At 41.1% G+C, this 12,363-nt stretch overlaps 1 protein-coding gene across 1 annotated transcript in view; it reads right to left on the bottom strand.

The window, feature by feature from the left end:
• EXPH5 (exophilin 5) overlaps window positions 1-12,363 on the bottom strand; it is a 91,316-nt gene that overhangs the window by 14,843 nt on the left and 64,110 nt on the right. The window contains exon 4 of the mRNA XM_052653190.1: window positions 5,114-5,159. Coding sequence (XP_052509150.1) covers window positions 5,114-5,159 — 46 coding nt within the window. The remainder of the gene's footprint in view (window positions 1-5,113; window positions 5,160-12,363) is intronic.

The following is a 12,363-nucleotide window of genomic DNA, read 5'->3' on the forward strand; positions in this document are numbered from 1 at the left end:
GTAATTCACAGACATATAAATAATGACCCTGGAAGTGGTCCACTTTCTAAAATAACTAAGAAAGCATACTATTCTCCTTTATATCCTGAGCACTTAACATAGCATCAGCATATAAAAGATTGATTCATATTTAGTGAACTGAATTCAAAGACTATGCTTCCCACAATAATATTTCCTACTTTTGAATTCCTCCAATACATTTTATATTATATTTTATCTGAACAAAACTACTCATTTTTTCAGTTTTCAATATATTTAAAAAATATTTTCTCTTGTTTGATCTTTAGAACAGACTTAGATAGGGATTATAGATAGGGATTATCATTCCCTCTTTGCAGATGAAGAAACTGAGTCTCAGTTAAGAACCTTACTCAAGCCACAGGAATAACAAAAGGTGATGCTGAATATTGACACTCATATGGTCTGATTTCTAATTCTATTTTCTCCACTACGTTGCTTTGTATTGTTACTTTATGAATGTAGATGTCTTCAGTTAGGTGGTAAACTCTCTGAAGCAGGAACTTTGCATTAAACATTCCATGCTGTCTATGCACAGTTATGGATTGATTTTTTTTCTATACCAAGGTAGAAAGTTATATATATATATAAGATTTTTAGTGAAGATTATTACAGAAATTGAGACACTGAGTATTTAAAATATTAGGACTCAGTACAGCATGTCTGAGGTAGGAAAGCATAATGGTTAAACATATGGATTTTACAGAAGTCCAAATCCTGACATGAGACAAACAAATCTCTGTCATAGAGTAACCTCAAAAGCTGTACAACTTTGAGCAAGTTGCTTAACCTTTCTGTCCTGTGCCTTATTTTCTTTCTTGGAATAATGAGAAAAAAAGAGAATACAGCAACAATAATACCCCTCATATAATAATGTTTCTGTGAGAATTAAATGAATTAATACTTGTAAAACACTTTAGAATGGTGCATGTGTGCATATTCAGTTGTGTCTGACTCTTGTGACCCTATGGACTGCAGCCTGCCAGGATCCTCTGTCCATGCAATTTTCCAGGCAAGAATACTGCAGTGGGTTACCATTTCCTTTTCCAGGGGATCATCCCAACCCAGGGACCAAATCTGTGTCTCCCTTAGCTCCTGCACTGGCAGGCAAATTTTTTTCAAATGAGCCACCAGGGAAGCCCAGAATGGTACTTAGCACTTAATATTAATAATTCCTTATCGTTAGACATTACTAGTCTTCTGTTGTTAGAGAGGATTTTCTGGTGGACTTTGGCTAGTGCTCTCAGCCTAATGAGTTAGAGAAGTATCCCAAAAGATTAGACTCAATATTCTGGCTTTAGGGTTTGTTAACAATCTTAAACATGGTACATAGAACATGCTGAGCAAAATAAGGCTGTTTTTCCAACCTCAATTCACTCTACTAACGTTTGCAGTGCTGACATGAGACAAACAAATCTCTGTCACAGAGTAACCTCAGATTATCTGACTACTTTTAGGGCAGCCAAACCTGTAGAACAGCTGTCAAAACTGAAGTTTAAGGTCATGGATGTTACCAAATGCCTTGGTAAAGTCAACAAATAAATTTTTCAAGGTGTTCTTGAATTTACTCTGCATCTGCTTTCGTGCAAGGTCAAATCCAGCATTGCACCTTGTGGCTTAACAACCACATATTCATTTCTTCTTTCAGTTTTGGAGTACTCACATTATGCCAGGAAGTGGGGAGACACAGGTAAGCAGGCACAGCCCCAGCCTTAGGGAGCTCACACCACCCTAGTGCGGATAGTGCCACACTGGAGGTATGTTTCCAGGGGTACAGAGTAGGCATATCACCACCAGAATGCGTTCAGAAATGAGGAGTGAATAAGTGGCCAGAACCATATGGTTTGTCTGTGCTCAGAGATGGTGACTACTTGGATTTTGGATTCCTCACCTATAAGGAGATGGTTCTCAACTGGAGGCAAATTTGCTCCTCAAGGAACATTTGGAAAATTCTGGAGATGTTTTTTATTGTCACAGTTGAGTGGAGGTGAACTGCTGGCATCTAGTAGGTAGAGGCCAGGGATTGCCACTAAACATCCTATAATACAAATGAGAGCCCCCACAACAAAGAATTATTCAACCCGAAATGTCAGAAGTTGAGGTGGAGAGAATTCTGAGATAGATTTCTAAGTTTCTCTTGTCATCCTAAATGAAGGCATAAGCTGAGGCAAGATTAAGAGATGAGTTTATTTGGCAATAGAAGAATTGCAATTTGGGACATGCAAACCATAGTAAGCAACAAGCAAGCATGCTGAGGATTTGGGGCAGGCTGTATCTGAATAGGGAAGAGTCCAGTTAGAGTCTATTTAAACAAAAAACAAATGAAGACCAGCTTTAAAAATTTCCTAAGCAGACAAAACCAGTCCAGTCATACAAACAAAACTCAATTCAGCTTATTTTGTAACGCCAACCTGATCCAGGTCATTTCTTGTTTATGCCCCTGGAAACCATAAGTAAAACTTCACGTGGCTGATATGAGGCAATCCCTGACTAAGTGTCTATCATTTAAGAAAATTCTAATATTATTATCAGTTTCACATGTATCAAGCATTTATGAGGGCATGCATGAGATTTTCCACTTTATATCTCCTGGTTCCATTTTAGATTGAAATTCTTTCATACTCTAGCACTAAAAATTCTGTTTTTCTGAAACCCTTGGCTTCTTTTAAGCTGATGTAAATGTTTAAATAGCAGCTTCCTTCTCTTTGAACAGAGGATCATCCAAAACAGCCTCCTATAAAATACTGGAATCCCCTTTGTACCATACCTGCTAGGCTGCCAACCAAATGAGAGGAAGTTCATTATGTTAAGTCTTGGCAAGAATCCCTGTGGCATCACTGGCCAACTTCCAGCTCTTTTCTGTTTAAGGGGATAGGACTTTTATGGATAAATAATGGAGATCTACATGTTATACTTGTCTTCAAGTTTCATTATTTTTTCTCGCTTACTTTTTAAATAGTTATTAACTGGGAGCTACATCATTGGCTTGAGTTTCACTTATATTCCCAGTTCTTATCTTTTTAGACTGACGTGTTCTGAGGAGTGAAATCGTTAAAGGCAAACAGCAATTATGAGTGTCAAAGAAGAGGGTATCTTACTAATCCTCAGACTGGACTTTGAAACCCAAGAACTCCAGATTAGCTCTCCTGTTTTATAACTTCTAGGTGCTTACATTCCTTTTTATGCCCCTCACCTGTTTCAGACACCACCGCTCTTAAATGGGAAAGGATGGTTAGGTCTGAGCACTTCTCTGAGGAAAAGCCAAGAGTACAGAAGCGTCTTGGGATAGTGTTAGATGCTCAGTCGTGCCCGACTCTTTGCGACCCTGTGGACTGTAGCCCACCAGGCTCCTCTGTTCATGGAATTCTCCAGGCAAGAGTACTAGCATGGGCAACCATTCCCTTCTCCAGGGGCTCTTCCCAACCCAGGGATTGAACCTGGGTCTCTTGCATTGCAGAAATGTTCTTTACTATCTGAGCCACCAGGGAAGCCATCCTGGCATAGGGTTCTGTTCTTTTAGAGAACAAAGCTGTATGCATGCCAGTTCAGCTCACTTCTCAGTTACAGGCAAGTCTGCAGGTAGAGAGCAACAGGGGCTCATAAGCACACAGGGCTTTGGGACCAATGAAGCTGTAGGCATTTTTGACTTCTGGTGATAGAGTTACAGAGACCTGGGTCTTCTAATCCTGACTCTACCAAGTATCAGTGTGACTTTGAGCATGATCTTTAAATTCTCTGAACCTCAGTTTTTTTAATCTTTAAGTGGGCATAATAATAATACCTGCTTCATAGATTGCCTCTGGGTATTAAATGAAATGATCTATGTCAAGTGCCTGGATGATAACAAGCTCTCCATGAGAGTGTAACAGTTGGTCCTGGTGTCATGACTGGGGCTCAAGCATATAAAAGAGAGAGATAGAGTTCAGTGTTATTGAGAAAGAAGTAGCATTACTCTGAAGAAGAAAGGAGGCTCACTTTTGTTTGTGAAACCAATCACAATTGGGAAACTTGGAGCTCTGCAGGAGATTCTTTACTTGACAAACAAAAGTGAGATATATGCACTCCTTACCAGAATTCTATCCCATGCTTTTTGAAAAAAGAAGAGAGAGAAGGTTTAAGTGTTAGTACTAAGGGCAAAACCTATTGAAAAGTGCCTCTACCTTCCTCCTGCACTCTTAGGTACCTTCAAAACTCTTTCTTTCATCTCCAAACCATATATGAGTTGCACAGAAAGACACTGGTGTGTGTAGATCAAAATGTAAGAGGGCAAAAAAAGTAAGAAACAGAAAACAAAGCTTCTCAATCTTAAAGACATGTGAACACAGAGAAATTGTGGAGGTTCTGTTTGGTCAGTCCCCTCATGAGAACTTGTTCTGTCCAGATGCATTTCACCTATCAGTGGCTTCCTCTTTGACGACAAATGATGATCTTACCCAGAAGAGGTCTTATGCAGACCCACCTTGGTTTGCAAGTTTATTCGGAAATTTTCAAAGCTGGTCTCCATATGCTTTTGATTTTGACAGAATCAAACTGAACTCCCCCCCTTTTACATTCCCTGCCCAAATACAGCCTGCCCCCTGGAGAAGGGGACAACAGAAGATGAGGTGGTTGGATGGTATCACTGACTCAATGGACATTGAGTTTGAGCAAACTCTGGGAGATGGTGAAGGACTGCGGAGCCTGGCGTGCTGCAGTCCATGGGGTTGCAGTCAGTCGGACATGACTGAGCAACTGAAAAATAACAATAGACCTTCAGCAGACTTGCCTACAGCTTGCTACAGTCTGAATGTCTCAAATTGCGATTCCTCTGCTACTTTCAAATAAACTCTTCCTCCGCTCAACATTTTAGGGCTGTATAGGACTGACAGGTGGTAAAATAGCAGAGACAGTGGCAAGGTCTCAGGCAGAGGCTGCTGTTTGAACATTTCAGTACCACAATCACAATTGGGAAACTTGGAGCTCTGCAAGAGAAATCTAAGCTTCTCAGGTAAATTTAAGACGGCACCAAGGAGAATTCTATTTAAATATATAATCAACCAGGAATTACATTAATTCTGAATTATTCAGCATAACCTTTAGTTCTTTGGTTACTTACCAAAGTGGTTCCCTTCACAGACACAGAAGGTGTGTGGCCATCACATCTGTGGGAAAAAATTGAAATAACTTCTTTGAAGAAATGCCTAACTTTTGGAAAATTAATAGCACATTTTCTATTATATCTCTGTATCTTGAGAAGATATGTTTCTGATTCTTAGTAGGGAGATCTTTCACAGCGCACTGCTGAAAAATCTCTCAGAAACATTTTCTTGTGCTTGCTTAGGATCAGTGTTTTACATCTTTGTCACTCAGGTAGCCAAGAAAAAATACATAATAGTGGCTTTTTACTTGAATATAGCATGAAGACTTAACAACAGAAATAGTTACATTTGTTGAGTACTGTGTGCTAGGCAGTATTTGTATGCTCTATAGACAAGTTACCTCATTTAAATACATCACTCTTGTCAAGTGGATACTGTGACAGCTCTCATTTTACAGATCAGATGGTGGAGGTGCAGAGAATTAGAAGACACTGTACAAGGTACATAGTGGCTGAACTCAGAGCTGGCCACAGGCTGACTGAATCTAGAACTCTCCTTGATCAGTATGGCACATAGACTATTCTTGCAAATGGGAAACAGATTTTCTGTTTCTGTATATTTTTATTTTAAAGAGATACTAAGTCAGAACCAGACAACAATAAGGGGATTTTTTTCAAAAGGCAAACCTTATAAAGATGACTTCAGGATGCTTATTTTTATAAGTTAGTCTTATTTATTATGAGAGCATCTTAGAGAAGAACAATTATGCTTTTACTATTTATATGGCTTCTCCAAAATTCAGTAGAAGGTGAAAAATTTTAAAGACCTAGGTCCAAAATTGAGATAAATTTTGATTTTTTCAATCTATAATCCTAAGTAAAGGTGTGCAGCCTGAATTGCAGAGTAAGAGTTAATAGAAACTAGTAAAGTAATGCTCAAAATTCTCCAAGCCAGGCTTTAGCAATACATGAACGATGAGCGTCCACATGTTCAAGCTGGTTTTAGAAAAGGCAGAAGAACCAGAGATCAAATTGCCAACATTCGCTGGATCATTGAAAAAGCAAGACAGTTTCAGAAAAACATTTATTTCTGCTTCATTGACTATGCCAAAGCCTTTGACTGTGTGGATCACAATAAACTGTGGAAAATTCTGAAAGAGATGGGAATACCAGAACACAGGACCTGCCTCTTGAGAAATCTGTATACAGGTCAGGAAGCAACAGTTAGAACTGGACATGAAACAATAGACTGGTTCCAAATAGGTAAAGGAGTACGTCAAGGCTGTATATTGTCACCCTGCTTATTTAACTTCTATGCAGAGTACATCATGAGAAACTCTGGGCTGGAAGAAGCTCAAGCTGGAATCAAGATTGCCGGAAGAAATATCAATAACCTCAGATATGCAGATGATACCACACTTATGGCAGAAAGTAAAGAGGAACTCAAAAGCCTCTTGATGAAAGTGAAAGAGGAGAGTGAAAAAGTTGGCTTAAAGCTCAACATTCAGAAAACAAAGATCATGGCATCCAGTCCCATCACTTCATGGGAAATAGATGGGGAAACAGTGGAAACAGTGTCAGACTTTATTTTTGGGAGCTCCAAAATCAGTGCAGATGGTGACTGCAGCCATGAAATTAAAAGATGCTTACTTCTTGTAAGGAAAGTCATGAACAACCTAGACAGCATATTAACAAGCAGAGACATTACTTTGTCCACAAAGGTCCGTCTAGTCAAGGGTATGGTTTTTCCAGTGGTTATGTATGGATGTGGTGTGAGAGTTGGACTATAAAGAAAGCTGAGCGTCAAAGAATTGATGTGTTTGAACTGTGGTGTTGGAGAAGACTCTTGAGAGTCCCCTCGGACTGCAAGGAGATCCAACCAGTCCATCCTAAAGGAGATCAGTCCTGGGTGTTCATTGGAAGTGCTGATGTTGAAGCTGAAATTCCAATACTTTGGCCACCTGATGTGAAGAGCTGACTCATTGGAAAAGACCCTGATGCTGGGAAAGATTTAGGGCAGGAAGAGAAGGGGACGACAGAGGATGAGATGGTTGGATGGCATCACCGACTCAGTGGATATGGGTTTGGGTGGACTGTGGGAGTTGGTGATGGACAGGGAGGCCTGGCATGCTGCGGTTCATGGGGTTGCAAAGAGTTGGACACAACTGAGCGACTGAACTGAGCTGAACTCTCGTATGACTCAGAGCTCTTGTATGAAGTCAAGTCCTCTCCTTCATTAACAGCACAGCAAGAGGGAATTAAGAATTAAATAAACTCAGACTAGGTCAGATTAGTTAAAACTGTCAAGATGCAGTTTTCCTTCATTCAAACTCCTACCTGCTTCATGATTCTTGAAAGCTGAGCATAAAACCTAGGAGGCCAAATAACTTTACATTTAAAAGACAACAACATGTATTAAACATGAAATTAAAGATGCTTGCTCCTCAGAAGAAAAGCTATGACAAACTGAGACAATGTATTAAAATGCAGAGATATCACTTGGCCAACAAAGGTCCGTATAGTCAACGCTATGGTTTTTCCAGTAGTTATGTAAGGAAGTTAGAGTTGGCCCATAAAGAAGGCTGAGCAGGGAAGAATTGATGCTTTTGAATTACGCTAGAGAAGACTCTTGAGAGTCCCTTGGACAGCAAGGAGATCAACCAGTCGATCCTAAAGGAAATCAACCGAGTATTCATTGGAAGTATTGATTCTGAAGCTGAAGTTCCAATATTTTGGCCACCTGATGTGAAGAGCTGACAATGGGACAGACCCTGATGCTGGGAAAGATTGAAAGCAACAGTAGAAGGGGGCAGCAGAGGATGAGATGGTTGGATGGCATCACCGACTCAATGGATATGAGTTTGAGCAAACTTAGGGAGATAGGGAAGGACAGGGAGCCCTGGTGTTCTTGGGGAGTTCATGTGGTCGCAAAGAGTTGGACAAACAACATCATATATTTTATAGTTTAGCTCAAAATTTAAACAGAAATTAAAATTAATATGGATTTTTTTCATATTATTCTGAAATACCAGCTCTATACTAATAATATTTAGACGTTAAAATATTGCTTTTATTTGTATTCTTCCTTTTCATACGTCTTTATTGAGCCTGCATGCCTTCTACATGCTAAATACTATTTTGAGTGCTTTGAAGGAAATAAATATCACTGAGATAGAGACTGTTCTCTAAGAGTCTTTATGACAGGAAAGATTAGGTTCATAAAGAGCCAAAAGGCAAGCCACAGTGTTATAAGGGCAATACAGAGGCTTAAGTAAAATGAAAATGCAGAGAGGCTGGTGAGCACTTGTCGGGATGAACCGGGAAAGCAACAGGGAGAGAAGGTGCTGGCTGAACAGGTATGAGAGCCAAAGAGCACCAGGAGCACAAGCCTGGAGACGTAAGACAGCAAGGAAGCTGGGAACTGACAAGTAATTCCATTTGCCTGCAGCCAAGAGAATGTGCCAGACTGTGAAGATTCTTCCCAAAGTCCTGCAGAGAGGTGGGCCTCTTGGTGTCCCTGAGCAGCTCAACATTCTCTATCAGCTGATCAGGGCCCCAGCCTGACTTGGAGTGAAGGGGAATTCCTAAGGACGGCAGGTGGCACAACTGGGAAAGAGTGTCACTGAGAGTGAGGGTGTGCTGTGAGGGCAAGGATGCACGCTCCCTAACAGCATGCGAGACCGTGGGAGCCACTGTGGGTCGAGGTAGCAGGCAGGGTGTAGGACTCAGGAGGCTTGGAGGCCCAGAGTCTCCACAGTCACTTCCAGACCTGCCATAAATGTATGTTATAACACTGTAACATATTCCAATTAGTGTACGTTTCTGGTGTGAAGGGCTTCCACTTGGAGAGTGACTAAAACACCAGTGACATCACAAAAACCATGTTGGTTAAAGTCCTCTGGATTTGGGTGATTTCAAGAGACAGAAAGCTATCTGAGACGCATTTGCTCATAAGTCCTACTAGGCCATACCTTAAAGATCTCTCACGTATATTCCCACGCTGCCAGCTATAGACAAAGCAGTTTCTCAGCCTTGGTACTACTGGCATTTCTTCAGTGCGGTGGTTTATCACATGTATTATATGATGTTTAGCAACATCCCTGACCCCTACCCACTAGATGCCAACATCACCCACCCTTCAGCTGTGGAAACCAGAAATGTCTTCAGACATTGTCAAATGCCTTTTGGGGGTGTAAAACTGCCCCTGACTGCAAACCACTGAGCTAAAGTGAGTATCTCATTGTCACTTTTCTGTTTAATGAAAAACATAAATACAATATGCACATGCACACATGCATGAAATACACCAAAATATTAGTGCTTGTTCAGGTCAGTTGGCGAGAGGGGTGATTTTATCTGTTACATGTATAAAATATATATATTTTATAAATATAAAATAAGGAACTATATATACATATACAGTATATACAATAAGGAAAAGAATGGTATTCTTAGAAAGGGATGAATGTCTCCCTGCTGTCTACAGGATCAAGACCAAGCTCCTTAGCATGTATAAGATTTCCACGTTCTGGCCTCTGCCAAATACTCCCACCCCAACTCTTATCAGTCTCCCCTTGTACTGAGTCACTGAACCTCAGTGACCTAGATGGATTCTTGCTTTTTTCTAGTTTCTGAATCTTTGTTGTGTCATTTCTTTCTGCCTGGCACAACCTCCCAATTCTAAATTGCCTAGCTCAGTCCTATATGCCCTTCAGACACTGGCTCTCTTTTCCCAGGAATGCTTCTGATTCTCCAGTCTGAGTTAAGTGCTTCTCCTATAATCTCATGGCATGAATACCATGCACCCACCACAGCACTCACCATATCACACCATAATCATCAGTGTATTCACTGATGTCACTCAGGTTGCAGCTAGGCCAGAAGGCATCTCTTCCTCAAGATCCTTACTGTCATTTGTCCAAAAATCACCATAATGAATATATGAATCCATGATGATTGGGATGTGATTGTCACTTCCTAGAGTGCTGCCCAACTATACACAGTCATCTGGTGTTCCCTGCTAGATTTTAAAGCCCTCCAGCTGAGGACTTTGCCTTGTTTTCAGGGTTTTATCTCCAGAACTAAATGCGGTATCTAACCAACAGAGTGGGACTTTGATAAATAAGAGAAGCTATCACATGCCAGGAATTCTGACGGCCCTTACCGTAGTGGGGGGTAGGAAGCTTTGCTGCTGTAGCTTCCAAACCTGGATAAACATCCGAATATCCTAGAGAAATAAAAATCAAGGGCCCCACTTCAGACCTGAATCAGAACCATGAGGCTGGGGCCTGGTAATCTGTCATTAGTTTTAAGTGCTGATGAAATTCTAATAACGATCAACCAGATCAACTGGGAACCACTCCCTTTGTCCTGCTTCTCCCTCCTGTCACCACAATGGGTGCCACACCTGGGATCACTGAAGGAGCATTTCCAAAGAAGGATTTTGCTTACTCTGACTTCTCCTTTGGTCTAGGTGTCTTACATTCCTGTGTCCTCCAGCTCAAACCTAGGTACTAGGCAGGAAGAAGGAAGATGGCGTAGTAGGGCACTTGGAAAGAGAGAAGGAGGAAAAGAGAAAGAGAGACAGAAAACAGAACTCAGGGAGAAAAAGTTACCTGCTCTTTAAACTTTCCAAAACTGCATTTGAACTTTTTGCTTACGTAAACAGAGGTTGCAGCTAGACTCCTCGGATAGACCAGACAAATTTGGGCATGTCTGAAGAGCAGCTAGGGGGCCTGGATGGATCCACCGAAACACTTTGCATCCTCAGGTAAAAACAACCATCCTAAAGGGACGGGGTAGTCAGCATGCACACCCTCACTCCAGGAGAGCCGCTGTCGCTCTCTAATCACAGCGTTTTGCTGAGTACTTGCTGTATGCTACACACTGTGAAGGTCCTCAAAGGAAAGAGCTCGACTTGAATTTGATTGCACATGTTACTCATGAGCCTTATGAGCTATTTCTCTTGTACTTCCTCTTTGCTCTAGTCCTTGGGACTGCAACAAAGGGAAGACTAGAGGGGAAAATAATGCACCGCCCTAAAATCACCATAATGAACTGGGGGCATGTGGCTTCACAGCTTCGAGAATTTATAGGCACAAAGATAAGGGGCCCCCTTGCAGGATAACTTCATGGTGGAGTGTGTTGGCTCATAGAACAGAGGGTGGCACACCACCTATTCATGGAGGGGAGTAATCAGTGGGATAATGGGGGATCTGAAACAAGAAAAAATAACTGGAGATACTACTCGGCTGCCAGGGAAGCTGCATTTATAAGTTCATGACATACACTGTTAGGTACTTGCTAAACTAAGTAGAAGGCATTTGTGAGGCAACGGAGTTACTGAAATTCTGTGGTGGGGGCTGAGTACCATATGTCTCAGATAATAAATGCCCCCAAACAAGATGCGAGAAAACATAACTTACAGGGAAATGTTAAGAGAAAGGTATGCAATCCTGTCAGCCCTCGGTATCCGTGGGTTCTGCAGACTCAACTAGCCATGGATGGAGGGCCTGTTGGCTGAATCTGTGGATAGAGAGTGCTATCTGTACATTTTTAATAAGATACTCGAGCATCTGTGGGGTTTGGTATCTGCAGGAGGTCCCAGAACCAACCCCCCGCAGATACCAAGCTACAATTGTATATGTATACTTTTTTTGAATTTATTGGCTAGCAATAAATGATTAAAGCACTAGTGGAAATTATTTCTTTATTCCTGGGGTTGTGGTAGAGTCACAGAGAGTACAGTTCAATTATTTACAAATGGATTAAAATGATAGTGGGATAATTAGGAAGTACATAAATTTGGGAGGAGAAACTTCAGTAGTCATATTTGAATCAGAAATGGCAAAAGTTTTTTGCCTTTTTGTTAATTAATGAAGTCACTATGTTCCTACAGCTTTTTGGGGGTTGGCCTTCTTTCTGTGATTTGCAGAAGATCCTCTAAAACTGCTTGGCTAACTTGTTCTCCAGAGGACCGAATGTGACAATGTCGAGTTTTGATGGCTTCAGCAAGTAGAAACCTGACTACTTCCCAGCGCAGGATGACTGTGCTTCCCCCGGGGCCTTTGTCAGTTCCTCCCACTGTGTTTATAGGCAAGGAGCCGCTCCTGTCTGATTCTGAAGCTTGCTTCTGTATTTTGAAAAAGATCAGAACTGCTGAATGAAAAATAATGAAGATAATGAAAATAATAAAGAGCCCCTCAGAATGTATGACACACCATTTATTGTCCTACCATAGTGCCACACACCCTTAAAAACAACCTCTT

Source organism: Budorcas taxicolor, chromosome 15 (genome assembly GCF_023091745.1).
Source record: "Budorcas taxicolor isolate Tak-1 chromosome 15, Takin1.1, whole genome shotgun sequence".
Taxonomy (NCBI): Eukaryota; Metazoa; Chordata; class Mammalia; order Artiodactyla; family Bovidae; genus Budorcas; species Budorcas taxicolor.